Raw genomic sequence first — 19,510 nt, forward strand, 5'->3', positions numbered from 1 at the left:
ACTGAGGAGGCAGATGATAGAGAGCCTACAAGATTAATTTTACTTGGCTAATCAGATTTTAATTTCAATTAGAAAACTGATAGTTATACAATTAGTTAAATTCTTGTTGTAAAAGTAATTTACCTGTCATCTAAAACTTATTGTCCCATTTATTTAAGTGTAAAGAACGTGCTTTTTCGATTAGACTGTTTTCTTGGCAAAAATAATTATTTTCTGGTGAAAATATGTTTAGCAAATTTAAATGAAATAATCTAGTTTCTGAAGTGAAACCTTAGACGTTTAACACTTCATCTATTTTGCAAAGGCATATTTGGAAGAATTTTGTATTGTTTACAGAATTGCTTAAACATGTTTTATTTTTTTCTTTTCAGTCATTATTTAACCTACTGGAGTTTCGAAGACTAGTCTTGAATTTCAATCCTCCTGCAAATGCTCAAGACTTGCCCCGAAACCAAAAGGTAAAACTAGAAGCTAACTTCCCCTGGTGGCCAATGAAGGCATTTCCCTCTTGTAATTGAATTTTGCACTGTACTCTAGCTCAAATTAGCATGGATTTTATAGGTGCTAATTAACATTTCTCTGAGCTTCCTGTTACGGATCTCACATAAAATCTGTTAGCTTCACAGCAGTCTATGGGCAGGGTGTTGAGAGAGGCAATGTGCTCAATGTACTGCTGCTGCTTAGACCAGGTTCAGTGAAAGGGCTTCACTGATACAGCTGTAGCAGCACTGTTGCTGGTGGGCAAGCATTTTTAGTGTGAATGGAGCTTGTATAAACAGACATAATTTATTTTAGACCCCTCATACTGTGCAGCTATGGGCATGCCTTTTGGTTACCTGCATGTTTTGATCTGTGTAGCTTTGCCAGCAGCATTGGTACTGTTGGCCTGGCCACTTCATTGCTTTTTCAGGGATTACTTGTAACCCATGGTCTGAGATTCAGTTATTAGCTTCTCTCTTCTAGCCTTTTCATCTGGTGACTGTAAGCATAAATTTTCCCATGTTTATCCTGGTACTCATATGGGATTGAGAAGGCTCAGTTTTCTTGTCACCTCAGATGAGTGAAGGGGGAATGGTCATAGACTGAGGAACAAAACAGACCAATTTTTCTTCCTTCATGGATGCACTCTGAGGAGAGGTACATAAGGCACCTTGATATCTATGTTATGAGATAGAAAGGAAGAAATGAGGAGAGGAAATGGCTGAATGAATCATGAAGGCATTTGATGCCCCAATTTTTAGCAGGGGCTTACAGAACAGTGAATTTTTGCATATCCAGAAATTAGACTATTACATTTTGTCCCTTCAGATTTTAGGAAGGGAGTGTGTTGTCGACCTGTTCTTAGTTGTTTGGCACTTCAGGCTTGACTGGAATGTTCACTAGCAAAAAAGTAAGAGCTGCAATTATAAAAGCAAAATAAAACAAACATAGAGAAGATTAGTGTCCATTTTCTGAACCTCTAGGTATGTACCATAAAAGGGAAGTTGCACCTTCAGTCAGAACTGTATAGTTTCTTCCGTGCTCCCCTTCCCGGCTCCATTCAAAGAGCAAGTTGTCACTTGTTTGGTTTTTTTTGTTATTGCTGCTGTTGTTTTGTTCATTTGGGTTTTTTTAGGAAAAAATGTTTGCATTATGTGGTGAGATGGTGTGCAAATACAATGTGGGTTGGGAAATACAACGTAGTACTGGGAACATGTCAGTAGAGGGTGAGAGGACAGGGTATTTCAGTAAGACAAGATACTAAGTCGTGCTTTACTGAAGAGTTATACTGAAATATTTTATTTTTTTATTTTTAGATTTACTTTCTGCCTGGTATTTCATTATTCATCTTATAATTTGTTTTGGTAATAAACTCCAGTACCCAGAGTTCTTTACCTTCATTTTTCAGGGTGTAAAAAGCAGTTGGCATCTAAGAGGTGGTATGAAATAGATGATAACAAGCTGTTATCTTTGAAAAATATCTTGCCCAAGCATTGACACTGGCAGCGGAATGCCTTTAGCAGTTCCAAAGTGCTGTTTCTTACAAATTCTGACCATAACAGACCATATTAAGGCAGTGTGAAATATTGTGACACCAGGCAAGTATATGGACTAGTGCAGAAACCTCGCCTTCTGCGTGCCTCCTAGTAAGAATCTCTGGCAGTTGTTTGTATCCTCTCCTTTGTCAACCTGAATTCCAGAATGCGATGACATTATTAATTGATGTACTCGTCTGCCTTATCAACAGCTGAAAAAGGATTGTCTTAGTGTTGAAATATGTTTTGGGGCGAGCTTAGGAAAACAGATCACTGCACTAATTGGAACTGACAAATAGAAGAAGTACGCATGCATGCTCCCTTTCTTTATAAGGTGAAGGCAAGTAGGGGCAAATCGGTTTAGAGTTGTAATATACGGTACCAGTTGACAAAAAGAAGTCCTGAAATTTACTTCGATCTTCTTGCTTATTTTAAAACTATCTTGACTTGGTGTTGGTTCGGTTGTTATTTTTAACCTCGTATTAAGTACTGTATGTGAGTGACATTCCGTAGGATCAAATTTCCTTGCTAATAAAGACCAAGATTTAATAATCTTATTATCTAATTAATAATGTCAGATTTTCAAGTCTTTGGTTTACATCCTGTTGTTCTTCCAGTTGGTGGAAAATAGAGTTTGGTGCTAGGGTCGTGACAACTGCTTGACGTAGAATTAAAGCATGTGGTTGTAATTCAGGGAGTATTGCACAGTGGGGTGTTTCTGTACGATCCTATCGCTGTGTTGAATCTAAATGCTATTAATAATTTGCAGTATAAAATTTTTAATTCAGAAGTCATTGGTATAAATTTTGACTTAAAAAAACCATCCAAAACCAAACATCCACCCCACTGTTTGCCTCAGCTCACTGGGCTTTGTTTTTCTGGATTGTAAACTTGGGCGTACACTTAAGGTCTCTGACCCATTTTTGTTCTTTGTCATTTGAATTTTCATTTTCTGTCCTTGACATCTTCCTCAGCTTCTTTCTGTAGAACGAATATGGTTCTCTGTGGTTACTGCAGCCTCTCTGCTCTCCCAGTTCTCTTACCTCTTGCAGTTGTATGAACTGATCCTTTTTGCTCTGTGCAGGGAGAGCAGCTAAATATTTGGCCTCAATGGTATGTTCAGGAAATGTTTTATTATCAGGGGAAGTGGGTTACTGTGCTACAGGTTAGCACATCCTTCCCCCTGTTTCAGCATTATTGTTCTGCTGATGTCCTGGCATACTGATTGGCAATAATGAATGTTTGCTATGTATTAAACATGTAGATTGCTTTAGAAGCATTTCTTAATTATGAATTGTTTGAACATCAGTGTATGAAGCAGTTATTTATGCAGACAGGATATGTGGTAAAATAGAATGTTTTCATTATGAACTTTCCATACAGTTTTTATTTCAAAATTAATCTCTTTTTTGTGTGTGATGCTGTACCTACAGTACACTTTGAAACTGAGAGCTGTATGCTGTGCTGTGATTGCTTTATTAGTTGTTTTGTTTAAGTGTGCAAGTTCTTTGAGGAACTATATACCTTGTTTTGGAAACTGGCTCACGACCTTTTAAAGATTTTAGGCTTTGTTTAGTCAGAATCACTGTTTGTTGTGGTAATACCCACATAATCTGGTCAAGGATCATGCCTAATGCATTAAATCAAGATTTCTCAAAAAACAAAAAAACTATTTTTCTAGTTTTAGAGAACTTTTATAGGCTTTACAGAGATATTTGTTCTGAGTAATCCTACTGACATCAGTAGCCAGTTTTCAGCTTAAAGCTACAAGTATGCTTGTAACAGCCAAATTAGTAGTATAACTTTGGGTAAGTAATGCAATAATACTCAATGCCTACGTACTTCAGATTTAACAAAAGGAAAGTGAGATCTAGGGTATTCTGTGGTCAATTCTTTATATTGTGTATATGATGATATTATGGGTTGGAAGGGACCTTTAAAGATCATCCAGTCCAACCCCCCTGCAGTGAGCAGGGACAGTGTTACCAGATCAGGTTGCTCAGAGCCCCATCAAGCCTGACCTTGAATATCTCCAGGGATGGGGCCTCCATCACCTCTCTAGGCAACCCGTTCCAGTGATCTGCCACCCTCATATTGAAGACCTTTTTCCTGGTATCCAACCTAAATCTACCCTTTTCTAGTTTAAAACCATTATCCCTCATCCTATTGCTACATGCCCTACTGAACAGCTCTTCTCCAGCTTTCCTGTAGGACCCCTTCAGGTATTGGAAGGTCACTGTAAGGTCCCCCCAGAGCCTTCTCTTCTCCAGGCTGAACAGCCCCAACTCTCTCAGCCTGTGCCCATAGGGGAGGTGCTCCAGCCCTCTGACCATCAAAGGTCTGATAGATCACTCCACGAAAATTGTAAGAAAAAAAATCACTTTCACAATTTGTTTCCTATTTTGTTGTTATAAAGTGCTTTAAATATGTAAATGGGAGACTGATTTTTATCTTAAATTATGATGATCTAATGCTGAATTAGAGTGGTATTTGATGAAGCCTTCAGCCTTTTCTGTGAACATTGTTTAGACTTGGCAGATGTTTTGTAAGGCGGAGTAGAGGAGCAAGTAAACCTTGGGGATTTATGTGACTGGAAGTATTTTTTAGGTATTATGCAGAACATATTCCAATTTGCCATGCTTGGTTTTTAAAGCTGAAATAAAACAAACTTTATGTACAAAAAGCTTTATGCATGCTGGATTCACGCAGGAGTCACTGAACAGGTCTGCTCTTTGATGAGTATGTGACATAGTTTGTCATCAAGTAATTCCAGTTTGACCAGCATCTGACATCTCTGCTGCCTTTGAACGATACTCTGTTCTAAATACAAGAGGGTATTACATGGGTTTTAGTTTTGCAGGTATTTGTCAACTATGTACTCAGGAGTATGAACGATAGCCAGTCTCCACAGCATTTGTAACCTGTGGTTTAATCTATTGTATGATGGATTTGTGTTTCAGTTTACTTGCTTTTCGTTTGACATGCATAAAGTATGTCTTCTGCTTCTCTCCTGGAAACCAGAAAGATAACTCCATTTTCCCCATGAACTATACTTAAATAGGCAGAAAGGAGAGCAGGCTCTTTTTCTTATTTCTGTCAAGAGAAATAATCATGAATTGTGTATACCTTATAAATTTGGTCTTGAGTGAAAAATAAGCTTAAAAAGGTAATAGGCAGTGTATAGGCTCACAAGAAATTCTGCTAGAGGTATAGAACAATACTAATTTCAATAAAATCAATGCTTATTGTTGCAGTGTATTACTTAAGGCTTTGTAAGTCTCAGGCACAGCAGTTCTGTCTTAAAATACAACTCAAGCTTGTCCACTTGTCCATTCAGCATAATTTCAAGTCAAACAGGGAGCTTTCAGTTTGTGAAAGGTAAATTTATTCCAAGAGAACTACATTACTTTGTAAAACTGACAAGTAAAAGGCATGCAATACTACCTTGGTAGTACTACAAGTAAGCTTATATATTATGATGATGATTGGCTGGATATACGCTTAGTTCCTTGGGTAACGCTTCTGTAAAGTAGATTTTTTGTTACCACATGGTTAAATATTTAAATTCTTCTTCGAACACAGGAACACAGGAATCTGCCTTTCATGCGTGAATTGAGGTACCTCTTTGCCCTTCTAGTTGGTTCGAAGAGAAAATATGTTGACCCATCAAGAGCGATCCTTAAAGATGCTTTTAAATCAAATGATTCCCAACAGGTAATTTCTGTGTATTTTCATTCAAGCTTATGCATGTTTTCCTATGGTCATCTGGCAGTAGGACATACTTCAAATGGATGACAATAATTCAAAAATGTCCACAGAAAAGAAACTTCTAATTATCAGAGTCTTTGAGCTTTTTCTCTGTTAGTATGTGATCTCTGGTCACTTTTATTCAAAAATAATTAAAAAAAAATTCTGGACAGCATGGCTATTTTATTCTGTATGCTGTCTTCCTGTTATTTTAGAAACTAATGGTTCCACATTCTTGCTTTCAGGGTTTAGTTTAGCTTCTAAGTCTGTGGTTTTTGAAAGAGGTTTGTTCTTCTAACAGTACATCCAGGTCTGGTACAGTTCTAGTATACTATTTGTCTGTATAGATACTGGTTTGGAGGGTTCTAATAGTCTTATTCAGGATGCTCACCTAAATCACAATGGGTATATTTTGCTTTTCTGAAAAAACTTTTTCTTCAGATGCTTTATTTTTCCCACATAGGTTTGTAACTAGGCTGTTTAATTACAACAGCATGCTGAGTTTTTAGTGCTCGATGAAAGTAATATTAGTCACCACTTGTTAGATACCAAGGGGTTTGGACAATGGGATTCATCAGATGCCTTTGGACTAGCATGGTATGAAAGCTGAGCCCAAGTGACAGGGATCACAGGACAGTGTAATGCTGAGGAACACCAGAGCCTTAGTGTGCTCTGAGAGCCACCCGTAAAAAACCAATCATGGCGTAGTCTTAGACACGGTGTGATTTTGGAGCTCTTGGCGGGGAGTAGCTATACTGCTATACTGGTCTTGTAAGGTGACACTTCATTGTGTTCTGCTACATATATAAACATATACTGATCACTTTATATTTTTCAACAGCAAGATGTTAGTGAATTTACACACAAATTGTTAGATTGGCTAGAAGATGCCTTCCAAATTAAAGCTGAAGAAGAGAGGTAAGATTTTATTTTCGAGCTCTGTGTATTGAATATTTTGATGAGAAAAAGCAAACCAAGCAACCAGAAATCCACTTCTCCCTGTATGGCTGAAAAAGAGCCAACTCTGTAGCTTGTTTTTTCCATATGTGCCAATGCCTTCAGTTTTCCATGAATTGTCTTTTTTCACCTTCTTATTTCATGTTAGAAATCTTGCTGAATGAAATCCAAAGTATGTAAACAGTAGATATGTGTTTTGTACTTAATCAGTTAGGATTTTTTTCATTTGTATGCAGTTTTGCTTTTCAATCCTGTAGTTTAGATACTTGAAAACTTTGGTCCTGTTTCTCTTCTCAAGCGAATACTCATCATTTGTATAAGTGAACACTTGTAGACTGTCTTTTTGAATACATAATTGTTTCTAGAGTGTTGCTGGAAATAGTTTTTACAAGGGCTTTGTGCAGTTTAACCACTCATGAATTGAATCTGATTTACATAAACTTTCCTAGAAGGAAGCACTTGTGTAACTTTGCTTTCAGAATATACTTATCACTGCAGATACGTGAATCACTGTTGTTGTCATTAAAGTACAAAACTTAAAGAACAGTAACTGAGTAAAATAAGCAGCCTTTCCATAATGAAGTCAGAATATTCTCCTCAGTTTTATAAAAGTTCATAGCTTTGTGTTTGATTTTTCGCTAACATGCTTTCTGTTTTCAGGGATGGAGAGAAACCAAAGAATCCAATGGTGGAGCTGTTTTATGGACGATTTCTAGCAGTAGGTGTACTTGAAGGTATGCATCTGAATTGTTTTGGACTTCTGCACTCCTGTCTGTTCAGTGCTTGTCTAAGAACACAGGGGAAGGACAGAGTTGTAGTATTTTAGCGACTTCTGCAGAAGTATACTTGGAGAATATGTGTTTGGTCTGTGACAAAAGGTTTGTCTTAAGAATATGAGACTGAAGGTAAAGGTAGTGAACTGCAGTGGTCCAGAAAGACTGTTTTGGTAACTTTCAGGAGCTGAGCGCTGACCAAAAATGTTTGCAAGAAATTATCATCAGGGCACTTTTGCTATTTATTAATGGTATACAGAAGGCAAGTTACTGTTATTCACTGAGCTAGTCTCTCACACTCTCTTGCTTCATTTATTGCAGTTTAAAATGTCAATTATTGCATTTTCTTCTGCACAATTAATGGTATGGATAACTCACCCTCTTGAAAGTAGTTTGTTGAAAACAAGTGAGTGGAAGCCTGCTCAAGGGCAGTGTTGGAAATAGTACTGAGGAGGAAGAGACTGTACAACAAGCTTCCCTTTATTTTTTCTGCATGTGTTTAGTAGCTGCAGAATTGAGTGTTCTCAATTTCCTGGAGGCCACCAGTTGTGAAAGTATTTTTACTGTTGGTGATTCTGTCCCCCATCCCAAGAGTGAATTTTTTTTCAAAACCATTCTGCAGGTTCCTTGCTACTAGCTAGCATTCTTGCTCCTTTGCTTTGGGCTATTTTCATCCCTTACATTCTCATCTTAACTGAGGGGATGTGTGAAAACCAAACCAGTGAGAAAACCTGGTGGATGTAAGAAGGCTTGATACTGATTTTGAGGTGAAATAAATTGAAACTGTAGATTGAAATCACTTGTTACCTGCATTTCACCTCATGTTTGAGCTTACATCTTTATAGATTGTTACCAAATTATGATCTTGTGCTCAGGACGGAAATCATGAATGCTATCTTTGTTGGCTTATTTTTGCAAAATGTGCTTATACAAAGGGCTGCTTCATACCAGCAGTTCCACTGACTTTGGTGACACAATGTACGGTTGTATTACTGAGCTGCTATTTGCGGGAGGATGACTTTGATTTATATGTGTAAATCTGTGGTGCCAAGTCCTTTTGAGTTTTGCTTATCACCAGTAGATGGAAAAACAGTATAAAAAATGAGCTGAAGAGGAAAAGAAAGTAATTTTTAATACTGCATTCAGCCCAGTTTTCCAAGTAACTTGTTTTCATATATATAATTGAATTGTTCAGTAAGAAAGCATGGGTATTGTATAGTAGACTAGGTCAGGTGACCTAGGGTTGTTAGGAGTTGTTTTTAAGGGTGAATGTTTGTTCCTAAAACCTTAACTGTTTCATTTCTTATGTGAAGGTAAAAAATTTGAAAACACAGAAATGTTTGGCCAGTATCCACTCCAGGTTAATGGCTTTAAAGATCTGCACGAGTGCCTAGAAGCTGCGATGATTGAAGGGGAAATTGAATCTCTCCATTCAGAAAACTCTGCAAAGTCTGGTCAGGAGGTGAGTTAAGTGCTTCTGTGGGCTTCTCTCAGGGTGTTGTTATAGTGCTCTTTATTCTTCGTTGGGGTTTGTGGGGTTTTTTTCTGTGTGTGACCTGCTGTTGTGCAGGTTCTGATGTCTGGCACAAACCCTCCCAAATTAACAAACCAATCATATCTCTCTTGGAGTGTCTGGAGTATCATATATTTGTATTTTTCATAAGATGTGAAGTTCATGCTTATTAAAAGCTGGCACAGTTAAGTGCTTACAGTGATTTGGCACTGGCTGGTTCCCACCTGTTGCTGATACTGGATCTCCAGAGGGGTCATGGGTGTAATGTCCTGTGGTAGCTGACCTCTGCTTTGACTTGCCACTCTGTGCCATGCTGTAAACAACAACCCTGAGCTGTGTGTGTGACCACTGCTTTGGAGCATTGATGTTACTCCTCTGTGCTCTGTCTTGTAATTCCCTAGTACCCAACCCTTCTTCCCCTCATCCCTTTTCACTGGCGTTTCCCAGCATCCTCCTCTTTGCTCCCTCCAGTGGGCAGATCTCCTCTTTGCTCACAGTAGTGGACAGTCAGTACTTGCTCTACGGACTGCTTTTCCTCCCAGGAGAGCTCTTGCTGGGTCAGGAGGCTGCCAAATGTCAGAGCATGCTGGAGGCATGGGTGGGGGGACTCAAATGGAGCCCCTCTAAGAAGTGGGGTATGCAGTGTATGGTGTTGGGATAAGGTGACGGATGAGATTTCTTGTGTAGAGGTCACAGGTTAAGCAAAGGTTGGACTGATGGTTGTAAGACCAAGAGGATGTGCTCCGAAAGGTCCCTCCTTATTGCTGGCATGCACGTATACACCCAGCCTTTTTCTCTGGCAGAGCTCTCTCTAAAAACCTGTGGGTTATTGATCTGGAAATAGGAGAATTTGCATTGCTTGTAAAGGCTGAGCTACTTTCTCTTTACACAGTCACTCACGTTTCTTCACAGTTATTTTGAAAGATCCTAAGAGGTTTCTTCTACTTAAGTAAAAAGTTCAGGAATAGTTTCTTCCTTGATGTCAGTCTTTTGCAGTAATGAAATTTTGCTTCCTTGTATATGGGTGTACATACAGGGTATAATTACTAAGCCTAGTGACACAAACTGGAATCATTCTCCAGTCCGAAGTTGCTGATAACACCAAATTGGAAATATAAAGGTTTTACAGCATCCCTTTTGCAGTCCCTTTTCCTGATTAGCTATTGTTGATCAATTATTGATCAACCAAATCAAATGTTAAGCATTTTACACAACTTACTGGATGTGTTCTTCTTTCACAGGATGTTTACTTTTTTCTTTTTTCTTCCAATGCTTCTAGAAATTACTTCTTATAATGAGCATGTTTTCTGAAATATAATTGGAAGAAAAAAATCTCATAAATATCTTGGTACAATTAAAAGCTCAGTTTATTTATGCGAGGTAAAATCTTACATGTACCTACTATAAGAGCAAGGTTGTTAATCTTACGGACTTGAGGTTGTCAGTTGAAACCTGTGTGCACCCAGTTTGTTGCATTCAGCTATAAATGCTTGACAGAAATATCAGACTTGGGTTTTTTTGGTTTGTTTTGGGTTTGAGAGTTTTTTTTAACCTGCAGTGGCAGGAAACTATGGGGAACAGAAGGATGTACAAGTTTAGAGTGTTAAGCTTTGAGTTCTATGAAACTGTCAGGTTTTTAATCAGCTTGGCTTCTGAGCATGTGGCAATGGAAGTGAAATAGTCATATGGCAGATTGACAACAGTGGCAAAACAAGAAAGGTAACGCATTAAGTCCTAATCTTGAAAAAACATTACTCCATTATTACCAGGGCCAAGTAAATTCATTATGTTTCCCTCAACTGAAGTAATTTATAATGGTTGCTGCTGTTACTAGTTAGGCTAGACATAAAGATGTTACAGTACTGGAAGGTTTGGAAATACTGAAGGAAGCTGAATTTCTTGTAGTTTTAACAAAGTCTGTCTCTGCTGACCAAAGACTTCAAGTGGCATTTATCCGAGCTGGTAGATATCAAAGTTTAAAGGGAATAATATTAATGTGGTAGCTGCATGTGTTGAAAGGTCCATTTTATCCTGGAAGTAACTCCTTTTTCCCTTGATCCAACCATTGCTTTTAATGAGGTATTTTGCTAATTGATTATTATTTTTATTATTATCATAATGATGCCTAAAAGCCTCAACTGTGGAGTAGGGTGTGAGCAAGTGAGCTAATGTACAAACAGAAGAAAGAGATGTTCCCTGAACTTAAATCCAAATTCAAAAGAAGATGGAGGTCAGTGCACATACGTGGAGTTAGAAGTGAAATTAGATGTTTGTCAGCATCATGGCTGATGAACTTCAGCACATCAGCAGCTTAGTCATCGTTAAGTGGTTTGGGGGCCTCGCCATAAAAGAGTTTTAGGGAAGGTTTGTGGTGTGGCTTTGCTGACTTCAGCGTTGTTATTTATTACTGCGTGAAGTAGTTGCTGCAAGAGAAAAGTCATTATTGTCTCCTTTATGACTGAAAAAGCAGTTAGTGGAGGCTGACATAGGCAAGAAAGGGGAAGACGGTTCATTTTGCCTGTAAACAGATATGAGTGATGCTGAAGGCAGTGAACTAAGAAAATGCAGCAACATCTTGGAAATCTGTATATGTGATAAGGCTCCGTGCATTAAGGCCAGGCAAAGGGAGCAGAGAAGAAACATTGCACTGAGATGTGGAGTGATGAGAACCTAGATCTGAATTTCAGCCCTGAGTGCAGGAAGAAAAGGCTGTCATGGAGGTATTGAAAGGAAAGACTATTCAAGACATTTGGTGTCCACAGGAATCAGGGGAGCTTGAGTTGATGGTTAGACATCCAAAGTGTGTTAGATAGAGAGACAACTGTTTAGGTACTCAAAGACAGTTGAGATAAGGTGATGCAGTTGGGGAGGTGATGGGTTGGTCCATGGATGGATTAGCCATGATTAGAGACATGAGCAGAAACTTCAGGTCTGTCAGTAGGAAGGAGATTTCAAGAAAAAGTATCGGTTTTGTAGTGCTGAAAGAGCTCATCGGACTCGGTACTCACTGACCCTGCTCAAGAGGAGGTCATTAGTAACTTTGAGCGGTATCAGGTGAATGAAAGGGTCAGAATCTTGAGTCTGAGGCAGCTTGCGGGAAGAGCACTCGATACAGTATAAACAACTCTGGGTGGCCTTAGAGAGGTAAAGGAGAAGAGGACAGTTGGCAGTGCAGGTGGGTTCAAGCGTAGGCCACTTTTGGTACGGGCGAGACAAATGTGAAAGGAAGAAGCCTTCCCGCCTGCTCTGCTTTAACGCTGATAGTGATAGATGAGTTGAAGAGCTCTGATGCAGCATGGGTGTCAAATGGTCTGTGTTTACAGTGAAGGTGACAGTTGGGTACTTCGGAAAGCTTGTGCCGATCCACTAGCTAAAACCATTTTATGCTATACCTATGTCATTGTGCAGGTATTGTAACGTTATTACTGAAGTTCTGCTATTGGAAGGCATTCATTGTGGAGTTTTCTGTTTTTCTTTTGTTCAGCACTGGTTCACTGAGCTTCCTCCTGTCTTAACTTTTGAGCTCTCAAGATTTGAGTTTAATCAGGCTTTGGGGAGACCAGAGAAGATACACAACAAATTAGAATTTCCTCCAATTTTGTATCTGGACAGGTACAGTATAATATTGTCAACAAAGTCCTTATATGAATACGAATGACATCTCATGAGTTTGATGAAGTTGGTGGTGCATCTTGTACTTGCTTAAATTGCAGTAAATCTCTGTTGTAGTTGGACAAGTTATAATTTTTATGAGTTTTATCTGTTTCAGAAGATGCACATAGATAACAATGTAAGACCTACTGCTATTTTGTGCCAAAACCTGCTTACACTTCAGTTTTTAATTTATTACTAGGTAGTTGTGTAGACAGGCAAAATACTCTGAAAAATCGCATTGTTTATGAGTCCATTTGGGAAAGAGGATGAGTAATCAGATATTTCATGGTGTTCTAGATAGATTGCATGGATTGAAGAGGATTCTCAACATCAGTGTGTGCTGTTTATATGTAGAGGTGAAATACTTGGCTTTCCGTTAGATGCTGAATGTTATTTGTGAGCCTAAACAATGAAACAGGAGTATTGCTATGTGATTGCTACTTAAACCATTTAATTCAGAAGCTTTCTGGTATGTGTTTGTATACATTTGAAAGACACATCCATGTTATGAGCAGAGGTTTGACACTGGGGATAAAGCATCTTCTGAAAGTTGTGGGGGGGAGGCTTAATGGGGTTATGGTTTTCTTCTCAGTTCTGTTTTACTGCGTAACGTGTTGTAGGTAACACAAGGTTCTAGAGAGGTTTAGTTTTTATTAGCAGTAAGTGGTATGACTGATGGGTACAGACCTCAGTTCCAGTGTTGGAATACTATGGACTGACACCTCTTTCTGACTTTCTTGTTTTACAGGTATATGCACAAAAACAGAGAAATAACAAGAATTAAACGGGATGAAATCAAGAGACTCAAAGAGTACCTCACAGTTTTACAGCAGAGATTAGAACGGTACTATAGATAACTGTTCCCAGTGTCACTGCAAATAATACTATGGGCTGCACAGAATAACTGCTTTCAACTATGCACTTTGTGTGTAGTTATTTGCTCTAAATTGCCCTGCTGTATCTCTTTTTCTCTTAGTTTTCCTTGGAAACTGTGTATCATCGTGGTAGTTCTGATGCATTAAACATGCTAGGAAAGGCTTGCTTTATTTAACTGTAGTCAACCAGAAAATAATACTTTTTTTTTTTTTTTGTATATGTGAGTCATGGCATTAATACGTTTTGTGGTTAACAGATATTTAAGCTATGGTTCTGGTCCTAAACGATTCCCCTTGGTAGATGTCCTACAGTATGCCTTGGAGTTTGCCTCCAGCAAGCCGGTGTGCACGTCTCCCGTCGATGACCTGGGTGCTAGTGCCCCTGCCAGTGGCACGCTGCCAGCCCAGACATCGCCCAGGTAAGGGCTGCCACCTGCTCCCCAAGGTGAGAGGCCACTCATCCCGTCAGTGGAAGCCTGGGTGCTGAGAGAGAGGGGAGGAAGTTTAACTGCTTCATTCACCGGACTAATACAACTAGGCCTCTCCTAAGGGATATAGCATAATGTGTCTGCTCCCTTTCTAGTAGTATTTTTCAGCACAACAGATTTACATAAACCAAAATGTTAGTAATCTGTGTTTGTATCACATGCCTATATAAATGTCTTTAGGTGGAGAATTACCGTTTTCAAACTAAGTACAATTCCACCTACAATTCCAGACAGGCACAATATCTGGTGAGGTCACTGCTGCCCAAGTGTATTGTTTTAAGAATCTGAATTTGGGCAGGGTGTATGTGCTGTAGACCTTCAGTGTTTCTGGTGTATAGTTTATCTGTTACTTTTTGTCTGGGAGCGAAGCTCCCTTTCTGCTTTGCAGCTTACGTTTCTGACCAAGATTCTCAAACAGCAATGTATCAGGGAGATAAAGGTCCAGTAATGTTATTTTTCTCATTATTGAAGCTATTAACTCTTTGTAACAGTTAAGAGTATAACTTAGGATAGGACTTGGCTAGGTGGACACTAACAGTTTACAACAGAGCTTTTTATATTGCATTTGGTTAGTAAGGTTTTAGGTTCTGGTCCAGTCAAGATGCTTAACTTTGTAGAGAAGTTAAGTAAATTAATCTAAAAAGTCTTTAAAATATTTCAGATGTCTTACTGATATAATAATGCCAGTAGAAATCATGATGATTGATAAGAAAAACAGCTTTTAAAAGCTACCATTGTTTGCATGAAATACAGTATCGGAAGTAATATACTTTGTTCAAACTTCTATATGGGAAGTTTGTTCTGCAACAATGTGAGTATTACAACTTTTTTTTGTCAACCTGTAGAAGCACATCAGCATGTTATGTGGAGTGATATGGTCAGTTCTTAATGTTCGCAGAACCTTCTACACTGCTGAAGAATCCAGGTTCCTCGGGCTGTATCTTGATGCTGTACACAAAGTAAAAAGTCAGTTTCTTGCTAGAAAGATCTTCAGATTCCTGTTATACATATGATTATATATAAGTGCTCCTGTTGATGAGAAGTGAAAAATGTGTAACAGATACTATTTTCTGATGTTATTCTGCTGCCCTTGTAGAATTCTCATAAGCTGGCTGCTTTGCTGTTTGAGTTACAAGACTTGTTTGGAACAAGTTTAGATGGTTTTGTGCTAAATTTCCAGTGTGCCGTGAATATCGGAGGTCCCTTAGTTGTTGCTGTTCAGTTAACATAAATTATAGGTAGGTGATTGGAAAGAAAGTTTGCTAGGCATAAGATGTGAAGTTACTAAACAGAGAACTTGTATTTATTGGATTTTATGGTCAGTGGGCCGAAGGCAAGCTGCTGTGGCTTTATTTTTCTCTGCAGTCTGGCAGTAAATGTTTCAGACCACACTGATTACTTGTATGACGTTATTTGAAAGTTTTGAATAGCATTTCAAGTAACACAAACTGTGGCTTGACTGATCTAATTCAGATTCCTTTATCTTTGGTAATGGCAGCCAGAGTTGTTACTGTGGTGACATGTAGCGCACCACAAAGTTTTCAGGATTTACATACTAATTCCCTACTGATATTGTAGGTACCTTTCCTGGTTTGCACTGTAGGAAATCATCACCTTTATAATTTCTATTTTTGGATGCAAAGCTTATTTATGGTGTGGCTTTTGGTTTGTATATACGATGACTCAATGTTAGTATTTCATGTTTTGAATGAATGCAGCACAGTAGAGCAGCAGGGGCCTTCATCTTCAGATGTTCCAAGCACATCTCCTGTACAAAGATCAGTAATACATAAGCCATTCACACAATCACGAATTCCTCCTGATCTGCCAATGCACCCAGCGCCGAGGCACATCACTGAGGAGGAGCTTTCTGTTCTAGAAGGCTGTTTACATCGCTGGAGGACTGAAGTAGAGAATGACACTAGAGGTAAGGCCATAAGCCACAGAATGCATTTTCTGTGAGAGAGATTTGTGGAAGTAGGGGGAATTGCCTTCATGTCCACGTGTGTGTTGAGTTGTTTGTTTTGTACTTATCTAGAGCACATAGGAAGGGAAGTCAGTCCGAGATTGTCGTAGACTAGGGAGTGTATAGGCTGAAGATGTAAACTGGGCATAGAGTGAAGCATACACAGGTATTTCAGCACAGGTTTTGAGGTGGTGTTGAGGAGAGCAGAAACAGAGGTAGGATCCATGCTGCAGAAGTGTCTGAGCTGCCAGTGTGATAGTGGCTGGGCCCATGCTATGACTTGGTGCTCTGTGAGGGAGTTTAGCTTAGAGTGACCCCTTCCATAAGGGAAAAAATCAGCAAATTTCTGAGCAAAGGCTTTTTGGAGTGGATAGAACTTATGGTCTGTTCTGTTGCTCTGAGGGAAACAAGGGGAGCAATTGTTCCAGCAGGGGTGGGCTAGGAAACAAGCAGCAGCATATCACGAATCACTCTCTGTTTTATCATCTGAGAAGGTTTAGTGCTTGGTATGTAGGTAGATAAACGGATGCACCAAATGTGAAACACACCCTTGTCTGGCTTTTAATGAGATCAAATAAAGATGTAGCCATGTGCAATTATGCAACCTTATGGAAGAGAGCTTATTTTTTATTTTTCTTTTAGATTTACAAGAAAGTATATCTAGAATACATCGGACAATTGAATTGATGTACTCTGACAAAACAATGGTCCAAGTAAGTATGATTTCTGCATGAGATAATTCAAAATAGATCATTTTTGTCACTTTCATTGAAGTTCTTAGATGCTTGAAAATAGAGCAAGTATGCAACAATTACATATAGTGGTTTGAGAAATTTTATTGGAAAGTCATAATGGGTTTTGCAGTCCTTTTAATTATGCACAGTAAGATGAAAGACACTGTTACAATATTTTGCAGGTGACATACTGAAGTTTAAGCAACTTTGTGATTAAAAGCCCAAATATATTCTCTCACTGATCCACTTTTTTGATGTGAATGCAGAACTTCAGTTTTTGTATAACACAATAAAATTTTCTCACTCCAATTTGGCTATATGGCTAGGTAATCTTGTGGCTTTAAGGTGGCAAAGCACTAAATGCGAGAAACTATTATTCTTACACTTCAATGCTTATTGTAATTGTGTATTGCATCTTCAATACTAATACTTGGGTATTCAAGGCTCCCGATCTTAATTTGCAGTTAATAATGTCAGTGGTTTATTTTGTTGTTGTTGTTTTGGGGTTTGTTGGGTTTTTTTTAAAACTCTGTCTAGATTTAATATCCGTCGCAACGTTAACTGTTAGTCTAAGCTGCCTTTTAGGGAGATTCTCATGCTGTGTAATCTGAACAGCATTTTTAGAATGGTTTACTACAGAGTCATAGCTCCTCTGGTATTTCTATGTTCACATACTCATGTTCACTCACTTTGACAGGTTTTGAGGTACAGGATTACTTCCTCTGTTAACTTTCTGTTAGTAGAAAGAACTATTTTCCTTCTAAGTAATATCTGTTCAGCTTACAGTTTTCCTTGAGGTACATTTTCATTTTGTACATGGTTTGTAATAGTTCCTGGCAGCTGAACTCTGATGTTAAAGATTTCAGGCAGGCTTGCCTAGATGGCTTTCTTTAAGCTTGCTACTAGCAGGCATTTTTTTCCCCTTAACGCAGCCTACGTGTTGGCTTGGGTGTTATAGGAAGAAATACCCCTGGATGGACAAGATATTAGTTAGCAATCATTAAAATAGGAGGAGGAGTTTACTTGGTGAAGCACTTTGTTCTAGTGCAGATTTGTATAATGTAGACTAGATTGTTTTGTTTTGTTTTTCTTTTGAAACAGAAGTCCAAAAATGGAGGCGGATGAAGATGATGTATAGATTTGCAGAGGGGGTTCCTGTGCAATGCCTGAAACTAATAGTGTTAAGTGGTTGTTAGGGAGCAAGTAGGTGCCTGAACCCATCTGAAATCCCAGGCTGGAAGCGAAGGCTGACCTTCTGCAGCTCAGCTGGCTTTGTCCCTCTGGGTGTTTTGGCACAATAGGAAGAAGGCAGGGGCACAGAGCTGTCTACTTTCCCCCTGCCTACCTCTCCATCTGGGTAATTGGATAGCCCCATCCTCTGGGAGCAGTTTCACAGTATTGGTATTTTCCTCTGAATGATATGATTGTAGGACTGAAAGCTTTTCTCTTGTGAGACAGTACGGTCTGGGTGTATAAAACTAGACTTTTTAAGGAAAACATATATTTTTTTTTTAGGATACTTTTTAGTGTTTGTATGAATTATTTAAGAAGCTTGTAATCATCTCCTTGTGTCCCTTTTGATTCTAAGGAAATACAGTTGTCTGTAAAAACCTTTTTACAAATTTTCATGTGAAATTTATATTCCTGAAATTCTTATTTTGTCTCGTCCTCCTGAATGAATAGACTTCATCAGCTGCTTATTTAAGTATTTCCCTCCTTCCATGAACTTGCTGTGAGGAAATGACACATCTGTTTTTCCTGTGGGAATTCATCTTTGACATTAGCTTTGCTGTCCCTATTCTGTAGCTCCATGTGAGAAGAGTGGTGAAGCTCCCTTTCTGTTTCCTGAGTACTGAGCATAAGCTAAGAAGCTTAATGCCAACTGTTTACTTGTTGTGTTGCCCTGTGCCGCTAAGTGCTGTTGATATAATGGCTTATCGCAGGAGAAGCCTCTTGGCACTGGACTGGCCTGTACCCCAGTCACAGACCCCTGTGGGGCACCTTCCTAGAAACTCAGCATGAATGATTGACAGCTGGTCCTCCAGAGCTGGGACGAAGAGCAGAGGCCCTCAAGCTGACACAGTTAACATGATTTTAAGTAAAATTATTGAAAATCACCTAGGACTTTAATGCCCTATATTAGGGTAAGGGAATCTTAATGTTGAAGTCTAAACAGATTTCACTTTTTTTTCTTTTTTAAATCAGGATCTGTATATATTTATGTTGCCTACACGTGGGCTTGTAATCATTTTAAGAAGGCTTTCACACTGTTTTGATAACAGAAAAACCTCAGAACATTCAGATTTAAGGACTTGCTAAGATTTCTTCTGTATATACTTCTTGTGTTTGGGAGATTTACAGTGCAGTTTGGTCTGTGGGATGAGAGTCTGATTCCAGCTGCTGTGCAGTCAGACAGCTTTACAGTTCAAGGGGGGATTGCAAAATCTCCAGCACTCGCATATAGCCTGGAAGAGCAGTTTCTCAAGCCATAGTTACATAGGTATTTATGATTCCTAATTATTGTGGTGCTCAAATAGTATTTGCAACAAATATTTAGTACACCTTATGTTAAATAGACCATTTATCTATAGTCCAGACTGTGACAGCAGAAATGGTCTCAGTTTTTTTATCCTAGCTGAGCTGTTGTCATTCAGACATACTCTGTGCGTAGCAGGGAAGATAGTTCTCCTTTTTATGTTGCATGTGCTGTTTCAGCAGGCTAAAATTATTCGATCACCACGATACTTTTAAAAGACGTGTAAGTGAAGAAGCTCTCATTCATCACGCT

At 38.8% G+C, this 19,510-nt stretch overlaps 1 protein-coding gene across 1 annotated transcript in view; it reads left to right on the plus strand.

Annotated features, from left to right (window-relative positions):
- The window catches only part of USP25 (ubiquitin specific peptidase 25), a gene marked incomplete at its 5' end in the record, with an annotated part of 72,251 nt that overhangs the window by 32,582 nt on the left and 20,159 nt on the right, over nucleotides 1-19,510 (plus strand). Inside the window, 10 exons of the mRNA XM_010193343.1 lie at nucleotides 372-458; nucleotides 5,598-5,729; nucleotides 6,604-6,680; nucleotides 7,380-7,453; nucleotides 8,806-8,954; nucleotides 12,490-12,617; nucleotides 13,408-13,503; nucleotides 13,792-13,953; nucleotides 15,741-15,949; nucleotides 16,631-16,701. Of these exons, the coding sequence (XP_010191645.1) occupies nucleotides 372-458; nucleotides 5,598-5,729; nucleotides 6,604-6,680; nucleotides 7,380-7,453; nucleotides 8,806-8,954; nucleotides 12,490-12,617; nucleotides 13,408-13,503; nucleotides 13,792-13,953; nucleotides 15,741-15,949; nucleotides 16,631-16,701 (1,185 nt within the window). The remainder of the gene's footprint in view (nucleotides 1-371; nucleotides 459-5,597; nucleotides 5,730-6,603; nucleotides 6,681-7,379; nucleotides 7,454-8,805; nucleotides 8,955-12,489; nucleotides 12,618-13,407; nucleotides 13,504-13,791; nucleotides 13,954-15,740; nucleotides 15,950-16,630; nucleotides 16,702-19,510) is intronic.

Source organism: Mesitornis unicolor, unplaced genomic scaffold (genome assembly GCF_000695765.1).
Source record: "Mesitornis unicolor isolate BGI_N332 unplaced genomic scaffold, ASM69576v1 scaffold5341, whole genome shotgun sequence".
In the NCBI taxonomy this organism is placed as follows: domain Eukaryota; kingdom Metazoa; phylum Chordata; class Aves; order Mesitornithiformes; family Mesitornithidae; genus Mesitornis; species Mesitornis unicolor.